This window comes from Adiantum capillus-veneris, chromosome 13, assembly GCF_014529385.1.
Source record: "Adiantum capillus-veneris isolate H3 chromosome 13, ASM1452938v2, whole genome shotgun sequence".
In the NCBI taxonomy this organism is placed as follows: Eukaryota; Viridiplantae; Streptophyta; class Polypodiopsida; order Polypodiales; family Pteridaceae; genus Adiantum; species Adiantum capillus-veneris.
The window spans coordinates 112,163,885-112,178,725 of record NC_140943.1 but is presented as its reverse complement, the minus strand read 5'-3'; the positions used below and the strand labels follow the sequence as shown (position 1 = coordinate 112,178,725).

General features: G+C 40.7%; 1 protein-coding gene across 1 annotated transcript; it reads left to right on the top strand.

Moving 5' to 3' along the window:
• Positions 1 to 1,286: 1,286 nt before the first annotated feature.
• LOC147444663 (uncharacterized) lies at positions 1,287 to 4,382 on the top strand. Its single transcript, XM_086527918.1, has 12 exons — positions 1,287 to 1,294; positions 1,374 to 1,426; positions 1,574 to 1,581; positions 1,664 to 1,795; positions 1,889 to 2,109; positions 2,187 to 2,447; positions 2,569 to 2,864; positions 3,008 to 3,103; positions 3,197 to 3,601; positions 3,673 to 3,791; positions 3,865 to 3,980; positions 4,233 to 4,382. Exons 1-12 carry the CDS (start codon positions 1,287 to 1,289, stop codon positions 4,321 to 4,323), a joined length of 1,806 nt encoding a protein of 601 aa, XP_086384044.1. The 3' UTR covers positions 4,324 to 4,382.
• The last annotated feature ends 10,459 nt before the right edge of the window (positions 4,383 to 14,841 follow it).

Genomic DNA, 14,841 nt, shown 5'->3' with positions numbered 1-14,841 from the left:
CAGGGCACGTCAGCGTGCCTTGTTTCATGAGTTGAATACGGGCTGTGTTTCATGAGTTTTGATTAAGAGTTTGGTTAAGAGTTTGGTTTCAACTCATGAGAAAGGGCACGTCGGCGTGCCCTGATTCATGAGTTGAAAATGATGAGATCAAATGCTTCAAAGCAGACAGAAATCTCATCATAAAGAGTCTGATTATTAATCATAAAACAAGGCACATTGGCATGCCTTGTTTTGTGAGTTAAATCTAGATTTTTAATCAAACAAAAGTTCTAAATCAATTTTTCTAGCCAAAAGTTCTAAAAGCTTGTTTTACTGCTAAGAGAAGGCACGTCGGCGTGCCTTGTTTTGGACAAAAAAAAGAAGAGAAGTTAGATAAATTTGATAATTTTTGGGTTTGAAATATACACAATGTTTGAAGGTTTTTTATACAGGCTAAATAACATAAGGTTAGCTTTTGAATGAAGAAGTTGAATGTTTGATTTTCTCTTGATCGTTTTATTGCCAGCCCACAGAGAAGTGTTGGGTCCTCAAAGCGTTCCAGACCAGCAAGATTATCAAAACAAGATGATGCTAACATGCCAAGTACGCTTTTGGATGATGTTAGCCATGTGATGGAGACCCAATTACACAATTTTGGTGATGCTATGGAAGAGGTTGATAGTCAGCCAAATGTAGAAACTATTACACAGTTTGAGGATAGCATTCCTGCAAAGCTAGTGCCTCAAGAACAAGAACTTGCAATAGTTCCATTTGTGGTGATACCGGAGGTGGTGACTGATGAAAACAAAGAGGTTGAACTCTACTTGAACAAAGGAGAGGACATTCTAAATAGAACTAGGATGTTTACTTGTCATGAGTGTCCTCCGATTCCTCTTTGTAGAATGGTGTCTCATGCTAAAGTAAGAGGTCTAAGAAATGAGGTTAGTAGTTTGAAAACAACATTTGGCAAGGAGGGGTATGTTGCAGAGAAAGGGGCTTTTATTGTTTCCATATGGTCATGTTCACGTGAAGAGTACTTGGTGACCCAAGAGATCATGGAAGAATGGGACCCCATTTGGAAAGTTGTTAATACGGAGTTTGAGCAGGAGATCGTTAGGTCTCCATACCTTGCAGTTCTTTCCAACAAAATGTTTCTGGTTTGGGATGGAAATCACAGGCTTATGGCATGGACTAGTGTCATAAAAGAGCTCTTTTCTCGCACTAAAGAAAAGCATCAAGGAGTCTTATGTACGATCATTGATCCTTGCAAAGTTCCAGAGATTTCATTGCTTTCAACACTCCAACAGATGAACTAGTGAGTATCGAAACTCTTCTACAATACGATATATCTTTTGTTGTTCTTATCATGATTTTTTTCTTTTGGCTTTGTGTAGCTTGAATACTCATGCTCTTGTCCCTACGTCATTAAGGGATGAGATTGTGAACTGCATGAGTATATGTGAGGCAGACCATGAATCATATTTGAGTGATCTTCCTGATAAAGATCAAAAGGTCATTGCACACATTAGGAAAAAGATGTCAAAGGGGTTTGAGCCTTGGTTTCCACTGACTCGAAGATACTTGGGAAAGTTAGTATACAATGTGAGTATTTATTTTTCTTCTTTGAGTATAACTTTGAAGGTCACTATATATTTTGTGTGAGATTATAATTTATTTTTAATAGGTTCAAATGACAATGGCTCTAAGCAAGAAGTTGGACCAACTAAGATTGACAGTGTCTGAAGAAGAGCTTGGCAAAATTGAGAAGAAAGAGAGTGAGGAGCTTGCTCATCGATTTGGAGATAGGATTGGAAAGGTGAGCTAGTGGTTGTTAAGAAAGATAATCTTCTGCCTCAAATAGGATTCTTCATTATTAATTTTATATGTATCAACTCTTTTGTGTATGTAGATTCTGAATATAATTGATCCTCGCCATGGAGACGTTTGGAAAGAAAAAGTTCTAGCACTTCGTTGGGATAGTGAGAGTTTTGCGACACTAGAAAAGTTGAATCTTATTGCTTTGTCTGATGTCGCTATTGATTCAAAGATACTTTGGCTTTCTCTCTTGGAAGCAAACAAGGCAACAAAAACTTTGTTTCACTTGCAAAGAGGAGACCACTTGTACAGATAGTATGTGAACAATTTTATCTTTTTCTATTTTGTTTGTTTTTCATGGTTTGGATGGTCAACCCTTTTGATTGTTTCAGTTGGATTCGAAGGGAGCTTTTGCTAGAAAAGGTGGGTAGAACTGTAGATACCATTCTCAAAGACTTCATTGACATTCCTGGAGGGTTTCTACTTCTTGAAGATTTTACTCTTGCTAACTACTACATGGAGGTGAAAATGGAGAAAAGGAAACCTTTGTTTCCTCTAGAGTGTCATGGAGAGATTAGAGAGAAAGGTGTTCTCAACAAGGCACAAAGAATCCCAGAATTGTTGCAAAAATCGGGGCAACGCTTGGTTTACAGGTCTAACTTTCTCCCCTCTACACCTTGTAATTTATCTCTTATTTGAATAATTGTGAATATTTTATGAACATTATTTTGAGAAAGTATTCATCGCATAATGTATGTGTTTTCCTTTGGATAGGTATTTCATTGCATTAAAGAGTAAAGAGCACATTAATTCCATTCCCATATTTTCTCGTAAGTGGGTGGATTTGAATGATGAAACAACTTGTATGTATCCTGTGGAAATGCAAGTATTAAATCCTTGGGAAGTAGAGAACTGTCCATGGTGGATCGACCTTGAAAAAGGTCATATTCTAGCAAATGAGAAGGAGCTTTGGATCAGGCATGGAGGAGACAAGGAAAAGGGAGCAGAAAAGGCAAGGGTAGAGAAAGAAAGTGTTGATGTTAGAGAGAAGGGAAAAGCAAAAATCCAAGGTAAACCCAAATCTTCTTCTGTGTATGTTTGCTTTTGAACGTTTGGTATGTGAAAGAATTTTTTTGTGTTCTTGGAGATCTAAATCCTCTCTTTGCTCTTCTATGTATGCTTCTTTTTATGGTTGCTTTTTTGGTTTACATAGATGAAAGCGACACTCTCAAGAAAAATCACATAAGAGTCTCTGAGAGCCTGGATGGTGGCTTGGGATATGAGCATGAGGAAGTTGTGGATGTTGTTGGTAAGAAGGATTTAATCTTATGTGTCTATGGCCTTGCATATGTTAGCAGATTATGTAGTCAATCCATTTTGAAGTTTGGTTGTCTATTTTTAGGTAGTTCACTCTCTTTTAAAACACGGAAGTCAATGTTATTTGTACACAAGCCTTGGGTTGCAGAGAATGGATTGAGATGTTCGGACTCTTTGTTTATTGTGGGAGACTATGTGCTCATTGGCAAAGATTTTGCTGAGGGAAAGAAGAATAAAGTTTACTCACAGATTCGTGAACACATTTTAAAACATAGAGTTGGATGCACTAAGTACACAAAGAAAGGTAGACAAGTGAAGTGGGCTGCAGATTTTGTTTTTCTTGATTTTCCTTATGGTCACGATTTGCATGGGTCATCCATACATCCCGCTTGGGACGAGCTTAGTGATGATCATGTGCGATATGGGATATCTCTATCTGCTGCCACACTCTCTGATTTCGGATGGATGTTGATAATGGGATCTACTGGAGGTAATTTTCTTGGTAGAAATCTCAAATTGATTTATTTTTTTTAATGTAATTTTGTAGCCATCGTATTGTAGGTGAGATTATGGGATTGGTGGAGCGGTATTGCCGAGTGTCAGGATTAGACATCTTCAGACGCATTATTGTGGTGTATCATACTCCATATGGCAGTATGACTCATTCTTCTTCCAAAGAGGTTGGCAAAATTATTTTTTGTGTTCTCTAGTGCTTTTGTTATGTGTTTTACTTATTGACTATCTTATGCTTAGTACATGACCTCCATGATTTGGTTAGCTCATAGACATGGGCCGGTTCCTCCTGTGTTCCTTCGGGAGTCTAATTCACGTTTTGAGGCTCTAGGAATGAAGCCTCAGGACTCAGTCATGTATCACTACCTACCCACAGAGGCTATGTCACGTACAGATACGGGCATGGAGTGGCGAGGTCTGATGTAGAGGAGTGTTTCTTTTGTTGCATGTTTCTTGGATATGCTATCTACACCAGATGCGATATGTTTGGAGTTTGGTTGTGGAACAACTGCATTGTTGCAGGCATGCCTTGGATCTACACGTCTTTGTGTGTCCTTAGATCGGGACGATGGCATCATCTCATCTTTTGTGTTACCGCTATTGAGTAGCCACACAGCTCGATCATCCACCACTGCATATACAGGGAGGGACGACGATGATGAGATTGATCCTCTTGGAGGGGTCACACCATACGACTAGTGAGAGTCTTCTACTTTATGGTCATCGTAGGGCATTGACTATTTCATACATTTGCATGTTTGTATCGATATTTATCTCTTTTGGAGTTTTAGATATTGGTAGTGGCCTTGTGGTTACTTTGTTATGCTTTTTTTTTTGAAGTGTTTTGCCAGACTATGCAGAGGCGATGGCTAGAAGCATGGAGAGAGATCCGCGATATGATGTGAGGTTACAAGAATGTCGAAGTTATCGTCTTTTGTTTGTAGATGATGAGTGCGACTCCACTTGATATATTTTAAATAGAGCAAATTGTAACACTCTTTCAGATGTGAATTTTTGAAGTTAAACTGCGTCTAAAACTTCTAAGTGTGTGTATCTTTCAAATTGTTTACTTTGCATGCTATACTCAATATGCTTTTCATATATAAATGCATGTCTTTGTATAGTGATAAACACTAGATGTTCATGATTTCTATGATTACAAATTAGGGTTAATTTGTTTATCAAAAAAGAAGGTTGTGAAGTGACAAGTCCTCCATCTAAAAGTGCTTGTTCATGTAGCTTTCAAATTCTTGAGATGTAATTGACTAGATTATCATGTCACTTTGTAGACTATGCAAACATCACAAGTTACTTTTGATTGTTTAAATGGGTGGACAAAGTGTTGATTTCTTTTTAGCAGGAATGTGTTTTCCATCATATTATTATGTTCATATGTTTCACTTTTTCTCTTTTGATACAATGAATACATGTCTTATACTTTATGTGAGACATTCAACTTTTATCTTGTTTTGAAAAAATGTCTATGAAAGAGGCAGAAGTGCCTAGACTAAAAATAGTGCTTAGAGAATAATATTTTCTCTTGGTTACTTTGTTATGTTTTTTTTTTGAAATGTGTTGCTAGACTATGCATAGGCGATGGCTAGAAGCATGGAGAGATATACGCGATATGCTGTGAGGTTACAAGGATGTCGTAGTTCTCATCTCTTGTTTGTAGATGATGAGTGTGACTCCACTTAATATATTTTAAATAGAGAAAATTGTAAAACTCTTTAGTTTATATGAGATATTCAACTTTCATCTTGTTTTGAAAAAAATGCATATGAAAGAGGCAAAAGTGGCTAGACTAAAAATAGTGCTTAGAGAAAAACGTTTTGTCATGGTTCGCTCGGAATCCACATTCGCTCGAAAGGTCTCGCTCGGAGAACGGTGACACTCGCTATTGATCCCGATTTTAGAGATGTGAAGTCAGTCCTTGCACTAGGGAAGAAAGAGGAACCATTTACTTTACAAGATGGTTATCTTCTCTATGGTAATAGACTATGTGTTACTAGCTCACTACTATTACCATATACATGTGGTAGTGATGTGTGCGAACACACTAGGACCGCCGGGGCATTTTTTCCCTCTTTAGGAGTTTTTTTCCCCCGTGCATTGTATATACGCCCATCACTCTAGGGCTATCTATCTTTTCATTGCACACTAAGTAAAACTCTCTCTATTGTGTGCCTTGAGCTTCCTTCGTCTTCTCCAAGCTGTGTGTGTTTCTCTGCAACTCTAATTCCAACAATTGGTATCAGAGCAGGTCACGTCCTTCCGGGCTTAGTCGCCAGCCGCTCCAGCACACACCTGCTCACCTTCTCCGATTTCAGTGAGCTTTGGCGAGCGTTTCTGTTTCCACTACAGGCAGTACTGCACAGGCTATTTCGTCATTTTGTGTAGAATTTCTGTCAGTGCCGTTTTTTGCATAACAGGTGCCTTACAGTCTTCTACGGTTTGTGCTATATAGCACAGGTTGTTCCCGCTCCATTTCTCCTATTTTCGGGCAGTTTTCACATCAGGTGTAGCATTTACCATGGCTGACAACAACAACACAAATGTGTTCAAGATGTTTGCTGCTGAGGACAGGTTGGATGGGGACAACTAACCTATGTGGGCTTATATGATGCAACATGTTCTTGTGTCAAAGGGTGTCTGGAACATTGTGCAGGGCATTGATGTATGTCCTGGTTCTGAGGATGTAGGCGATGTTGAGGATGCTGCAGGTCTTGCTGCAAGGATTGCAGCTGTTAGAGTTGTTTTGCCTACGGCAGAACAAGCTCGTTGGGATGTTAAGGATGCGCAGGCTCATGCATTGATTGCATTGTCTGTGAAGCGCACCATTGTTCCTCACATCCGTTCTGCAAAATCTGCAAAACAGGCTTGGGATATTCTAGAAGGTCTTTATGCAAGCCGCAATGAGGCTAAAATTGCTTTGCTGCGTAAAGAGTTGGAATCGAAGATTATGCATGAGGAAGATGATATGGACACTTTCCTTGCTAGTGTCAAGGATATCAATGAGCAGCTTATTTCTGTAGGTGAAGTCATTTTAGACAGTTTCCTTGTGCAGACGGTTCTGGATGCCTTACCAGATTCCTACTAGACATTTGCTAGTACTTGGAGACTGATGACCCAAGGAAATCCTGAAGTTGTCAAGTTTGATGCATTATTCACATTGCTGTTGCAAGAGTCACTTTCTAGAAAAAACAGGACTAGGCAGCATGCAGTTGAACATGCCTTTATTGCTTCTCAAAGAAAGGGTGGTAACAGTAATGCAGCCATTTCTTATGGTTCTGCTGCGAGTGGCAAAAATTATGTTCCTAATGTTTCTGCTAGCAGTACTTCGTCTGGCAATTCTGGTGATAAGGGCAAAAAGAAGATGCGTTGCCATTATTGTAAAGCCAATGATCACTTGATCAAGTCATGTCCTAAGTTGAAGGCCAAAGAGGCTAAGAAGAAAGAGGGTGGTTCCACTGCAAATGCTAGTTCCACTACAAATGCAGCCATTGTTGAGTCTTTTGTGAAAGGAGACTGTGTTGCTGATGTTGATGCAGAATGGGCTTTTAGCGCAGAGTGCACTTACAATCCTGTTGTCCATGATGCATGCTTGTCAGTTGCTACAGATTCACATGTGTGGTATTTCGACAGTGGTGCTACAAAGCACATTACCTCACATCGTGAATTGTTTACCTCTCTCGAGTCTGTCCCTCATGGGAATTCAATCACTTGTGCCAACAACGCCTCTTATCCAGTTCAGGGAGTTGGAAAGATTGTGCTCACTGATCCTAATGGCAATTCCTTCACACTTGATGATGCACTTTATGTACGTGGGATCAAGAAGAATCTCTTATCTGTATCCGCACTTGCTAGACTTGGACTTGTAGTCAAATTTGTGGATGACAGATGTACAGTTCATGGTCTCAGTTTTGGTGATGAAATTGTTGCATCTGGGCTTCTGTGTCGTGGGCTGTATAAGCTCACTTTGTATGACAAGTGTGGACAAAATTTTGCAAATGCTGTTGCAAATTCAAGGGCTATTTCAGATGCAAAAATTTGGCATGCATGTTTTGGTCATCTGAATTTTGCCAGTTTGCTACGTTTGCAGAAATCTGATATGGTTGCTTCTTTGCCGCCTCTTGAAGCACCTATCAAACATGTTTGTAAAGGCTGTACTTTAGGTAAGATGCAGCGTTCTAAGTTTCCAAAGGATGGTTCAGTTCGGGCCACATGCAGGTTGCAGGTTGTGCATAGTGATGTTTGTGGGACCATGCAAACTCCGTCCTTGGGCAATTACCTGTACTTCGTGACTTTCATTGATGATTGCTCCAGGCATGCATGGGTATTTCCGCTTAAAGCGAAGTCCGAAGTCTTTATGTGCTTCAAACAATTTCTGGCTATGGCTGAAAATGTCTCGAAATGTACTATGGGCACCCTCCGTTCAGATCGAGGGGGGGAGGATATGTCTCATAAATTTAATGCATTTCTAGCTAGTCGTGGGATAAAACACAAATGTACAGTGCCTTATACACCTCAACAAAATGGTGTTGCTGAGAGGAAAAACAGGTCACTGACGGAAATGGCACGATGTATGGTCAAAAGTCAAGCTTTACCGCATTCTTTTTGGCTTGAGGCCATCATGTGTGCCACTTATGTACTTAACAGGTGTCCTACCAAAGCTTTGCAGTCTATTACTCCATATGAAGCATGTCATGATAGAAAACCTTCTATTGAGCACATGCGTGTTTTTGGCTGTTTGGCATATGCTTTGGTGCCACAAGTGCAGCGCAGAAAATTGGATGATAAGGCTGTCAAATGTATTTTTGTTGGTTATAGTGCTGAAAGCAAAGGTTACAGGTTGTATCATCCGCAAACAAAATGTATTCTGGTTTCTCGGGATGTAGTGTTTGTGGAATATTCTATTCAGCCCTTGTTGTCATGTACTAGAGACAGTAATGTAAGCTCACAGGACATTTGTGACACTTTGTTGCCTCTTTTCAGTGGTGGAAATACGAATGTAAGTTCCAATGAGGCAAATGTACAGCCTATGGGGGTTTGTGAAAATGTTTTAGATCAGCCTATTACTGATGCAGATGTACATGATGTACTTGATGAGGAAAGGGCTGAAAATGAGCAGGCTAGAGGTATGCCAAAATGGCTGGTGCACACTTTGCGTGACAGTAAATTGGATGCACCTTTGTCTAGTCGTACTCGTTCAGGCTCTCGCCATGCATCTTATGCATCGGATTGTTATGCTTTGGCTGTGTCTAGTTTACATGATGTTGAGGAGCCTCTGTCTTTTGATGAAGCACAGAATTCAGAAAATTGGATGGTTGCCATGCAATCAGAATATGATGCACTTATAGAAAATGACACATGGACTTTATGTGATTTGCCTCCTGGAAAAAAGGCCATTGGTACAAAGTGGGTTTACAAGTTGAAACGCAAACCGGATGGTGAGATCGATCGCCATAAGGCTCGACTTGTTGCAAAGGGTTATGCACAACAAAAAGGCATAGATTATGAAGAGACTTTTGCTCCCACTTGTCGTATGACTACTGTGTGTTTTCTATGTGCATTGGCAGCTCATTTTGGTTGGGATGTACATCAATCAGACATTGTTACTGCTTTCTTGAATGGTGACATATTTGAGGAAGTTTATGTAACGCAGCCTTGCGGTTTTGTCATAAAAGGACAAGAGGACAAAGTGTGCAAATGTAACAAGGCTTTGTATGGGTTGAAGCAATCTCCTCGTGCTTGGTATGAGAAAGTTGACACTCATTTGGTCAAACAAGGCTTTTGTAACAATCCAACAGAAAGCACATTGTATGTAAAGCGTGAGGGTGATGTATTTCTCATCGTGGTTCTTTATGTTGATGATTTTCTGATCATTGGACAGAATGAGAGACATATTGCTGAATTTAAGGCTGATTTGAATGCTACTTTCAAGATGAAAGATTTGGGGCTGTTGCATCATTACTTGGGTATACAGTTTAAGCAGTGTGATGGTGGTATTGCCTTGTGTCAGAAAAGTTACATAGAGACATTGCTATGTAAGTTTGGACTTGAGGATTGCAAACCTATTGCCACTCCCATGGAAACAGGTTTGAAGTTGAGTCTACATGATGCTGGCGATCCTGCTAATGTCACTCTTTACCAAACTGTTGTTGGCTGCCTCATTTATGTATGCAACACGAGGCCAGATATTCAGTTTGCAGTCTCACAGGTCAGCAGATTTATGCATAGCCCAGGGTCTAAGCATTGGCAAGCTGTCAAGAGGATTTTCCGCTACCTTAGTGGCACTTTACATCTTGGCTTGTTTTATCCCAAGGGGGGATCATTGCCGCCAGACTTACATGCTTTTTCGGACTCAGATTGGGCTGGTTGTTTTGACACGAGAGTGTCCACAAGTGGTTTTTGTTTCATGCTTGGCAGTTCATGTATATCATGGTTGAGCAAGAAGCAACCTACTATGGCCACTTCGAGTTGTGAGGCTGAGTACAGGGCAGTCTTCACAGCTACGGTTGAGTGTGTATGGCTCAGACGCCTTATGGCTGATTTGGGTGTTGGACAGGACACTGCCAACACTATCTACACTGACAGTCAGAGCGCATTGGCAGTTGCGAGGAACCCAGTTTTTCATGCTCGCACAAAGCACATTGAGGTGCATTACCACTATGTCAGGGAAAGGCTCTCAGCACGAGAGATCAACTTGGCTTATGTGCCAACACAGGACAACCTTGCAGATCTTTTCACAAAGGCATTGTCTCGTGAGAAGCTTGAAGCTTTCCGCAAAGCTTTGGGCTTACTCCCCTTTGTGGACTGATCCTGTCCTCAGGGCATGGCACTTCCCTTTACTCATGTGCCAGCTCTCGTTCACCGCATCACTCCAGGGGGGATTTGTTACCATATACATGTGGTAGTGATGTGTGTGAACACACTAGGACCGCCGGGGCATTTTTTCCCTCTTTAGGAGGTTTTTTCCCCCGTGCATTGTATGTACACCCATCACTCTAGGGCTATCTATCTTTCCATTGCACACTAAGTAACACACTCTCTATTGTGTGCCTTGAGCTTCCTTTGTCTTCTCCAAGCTGTGTGTGTTTCTCTGCAACCCTAATTCCAACAACAGGAAGCCAATACTTTTCTAGTCTAATTGGGATGTTATTTTCCATGTTCATGTAGACGCTTTTGGCATGGCTATGGGAGCCATACTGGCCCAGCCTGAAGGAAAAATAGACTACTCGGTCTACTTCGCCAGTCGAAGGTTCAATACAGTTGAACAAGGGTACTTGAATACTAAAAGAGAAGCACTAGGGATGTTATTCAACACTACCAAATTCAGACATTATTTATTGGGCAATTTGTTTCACTTCTATGTAGATCATCAAGCTCTTTTGTTTCTGGTCAACAAGGTTATTATACAAGCAAAGTCTAATCAAGTGTATGATGTTTCTAATGGAGTTTGAATTCAAGAATTTCCTTTCTAGAAGCATAGAAGGTTGTTCAAAAACTTTATTATGGGATGAGCCTGTAGATGTTGAATTATTCTAGACAACAGTTGAAGAAGAGCCAGACCTAGAATATGAGGACATTTATGATTTTCTTCAACTAGGGAAGTTTTCAGATGACTGGTCCTAGAATAGGAGGAAAGCACTAATCATAAAGAGTCTAAAATTCACTATCATTGTTGGAGCACTCTACATACTAGGCATTGACAGTGTGCTTTGTAGATGTGTACCAGTGAGAGAAAGAATGCAAGTGATCACTGAATCTCATAATGGAGATGTTGGAGGGCATTTTTCAACTAACATCACATATACGAAGATCCTTCAAGCAAGTTTATGGTGGAAAACTATGATGATTGATGTCAGAGCTTTTTACAAAATGTGTGATCTTTGCCAGAGAATGGGCAGTTGATATGACACCACTGACTCCAGTGTATCCACTGGGAATTTTCAAGAAATGGGGTTTGGATTTTATGGGGCCATTCAAGAAAGTAACTCCAAGAAAGAATAAGTATATTGTCATGCTCAGTTGTTATGTCAGCAAGTGGGTTGAAGCAAAGGCCTTGCTAAACAACACTGCTAAATCAACAGCTACATTTTTGTATGAAAACATCATAAGCAAATATGGACGTGAGTATAAATAGATTCAAATCAAGGAGCACACTTTACTAATAAAATATTCATATATTAACTGAGATGTTTTCAGTAAAGCACCAAAAATCCACATGGTATTATCCAAAGTGCAATGGCCAAGCAAAAAGCAGTAATAAAACCATCAAGACTATCCTCACCAAAATAGTTAAGAATGAACTGCATAAGTGGGACACTAAGCTTCAGTCATCATTATGGGTCGATAGAACTGCCTACAAGGTCACTACTTGCATGACACCTTTCTAGATGGTGTATGGCACAAAGGTAGTCATACCAATGGAATTTGCTATTCCCAATTTGATTATGGCAGTTGAATATGGAGTAGACTTTAATCAGAATATGAAGCAAAGATTGGACAACCTTTTACAACTGGATGAAATCAGACAGAGGGCCATGTTAGAATGGATGTCCAGCAGAGGAGGAAGCACTAGCATGACAGTAAAATTAAGGTCAGAGAATTCAAGAAAGGTGATTTGGTACTGCTTTATTAGTCCAAGTTGGGACCTAAGAAACCAAATCTAAAAATTTCTTGGGTCGACCTTATGAGGTGGATTGGGTGTTCTCCAATGTTACTATCAGACTTAGAGATTTGTCAGGACTACTACTACCAAGAGTATACAATGTGGCTAAGATCGAGCTATACTCTGCCAGAACAAAGGAAATTCTAGTAGAACCAGTACCAAAGGTATCACCTAAATCAGATGATGAACCTTTGAAATTGTTTCATATCAAGAAAGTGGGGACAATTCCAGAACCAGTGCAGACTCAACCTCAGACCAGTCTCAAAACCGATAAGGTAGCTCAAAAGCTTGTCACTCTTTACCAAAATGCTGTTGGCTGCCTCATTTATGTATGCAACACGAGGCCGGATATTCAATTTGCAGTCTCACAGGTCAGCAGATTTATGCATAGCCCAGGGTCTAAGCATTGGCAGGCTGTCAAGAGGATTTTCCGGCACCTTAGTGGCACTTTACATCTTGGCTTGTTTTATCCCAAGGGGGGATCATTGCCGCAAGACTTACATGCTTTTTCGGACTCAGATTGGGCTGGTTGTTTTGACACGCGAGTGTCCACAAGTGGTTTTTGTTTCATGCTTGGCAGTTCATGTATATCATGGTTGAGCAAGAAGCAACCTACTGTGGCCACTTCGAGTTGTGAGGTTGAGTACAGGGCAGTCTTCACAGCTACGGTTGAGTGTGTATGGCTCAGACGCCTTATGGCTGATTTGGGTGTTGGACAGAACACTGCCAACACTATCTACACTGACAGTCAGAGCGCATTGGCAGTTGCGAGGAACCCAGTTTTTCATGCTCACACAAAGCACATTGAGGTGCATTACCACTATTTCAGGGAGAGGCTCTCAGCAGGAGAGATCAGCTTGGCTTATGTGCCAACACAGGACAACCTTGCAGATCTTTTCACAAAGGCATTGTCTCGTGAGAAGCTTGAAGCTTTCCGCAAAGCTTTGGGCTTACTCCCCTTTGTGGAATGATCCTGTCCTCAGGGCATGGCACTTCCTTTTACTCATGTGCCAGCTCTCGTTCACCGCATCACTCCAGGGGGGATTTGTTACCATATACATGTGGTAGTGATGCGTGTGAACACACTAGGACAGCCGGGGAATTTTTTCCCTCTTTAGGAGGTTTTTTCCCCCATGCATTGTATATACGCCCATCACTCTAGGGCTATCTATCTTTTCATTGCACACTAAGTAAAACTCTCTCTATTGTGTGCCTTGAGCTTCCTTCGTCTTCTCCAAGCTGTGTGTGTTTCTCTGCAACCCTAATTCCAAAAACTACGTGAGAAAGTAATGTACGAATCTCATGCTCCTCCTTATGCAGGGCATAGAGGGATTCGGTCTACTATAAAGGGGATTGAAACATATTTCTATTGGCCTACCATGAAAGCAAACATACAAGAGTATGTTTCTAAATGTGTGGTATGCCAAAACACAAAGTTTGATAGAGGGAAGCAACTTGGATTTTTTCAACCTTTGCCAATCTCGAATTCACCATGGGAGAGCATATCCATGGATTTTATCTTTGGATTGCCTAAGTCTATCCATGGGAATACGGGAATATGGACGATAGTAGACAGGTTCAGTAAACAAGCTCATTTTATACCTGGCAAAAAGACTATCAAAGCCCATCAAATGGCAACCCTCTTCATTTCACAAATCTTCAAGTACCATGGCTTGCCAATGTCTATAGTGTTTAATAGAGATCCTAGAATGACCAGTAATTTTTTGAAGGGTCTCTTTGAGAATTTAGGAACAAAGCTAAACTTCTCTTTGGCCTATCACCCGCAAACGGATGGCCAAAGTGAAATAGCTAACCTAAAAATTCTTGATCTACTAAAAGCCTATGTAACGGAAGTAGATCAAAGATGCCAATGGGAGAAGTACTTACCCTTAGTGGAGTATGCTTACAATAACACTGTACATACTTCCACGGGAAAGCACCTTTTGAGGTAATTGAGGGAAGATCAAAAAGTCCCTTGCTACTTAACGTACACGGGAAAATCTTCGCTGATGCAGATGAGTATAGCCAAGACCTACAAGAATCTTTCCAAAAGATTAAGGATGCTATCTCTATCTCGCAACAAAGGCAAAAGGCTGCTGCTGACAAGCACAGAAGAGCCCAAGCCTTTAAAGAAAACGATTGGGTCTTACTCAAATTTCCCAAGGCTCGATTAAGGCACACGACGGGCAAAAATCCTACGAGACACCAAAAGTACTATGCTAAGTTAGCAAAAAGGTACTATGGTCCCTTCCAGATTCTTAGGCCAATCAATGAGATGGCCTATCAACACAAGTTGCCCAACCATTGGCTCATACACAATGCTTTCCATGTGAGCCTACTAAAGCCTTACAAAGGAGAGCCACCTCAAGAACCAACTATTGAAGACCCACCGGAGATCGAGGACCAAGAAGAGATGCTGCAGCCCGAGTCCATTCTCCGACATGAGGATAAGGTACTAAGAGGCGGTAAGACTATCCGACGATATCTTATTAGGTTTAAAAATTATTCTTTTGAAGATGCTAGATGGATGCAAAGCATACAAT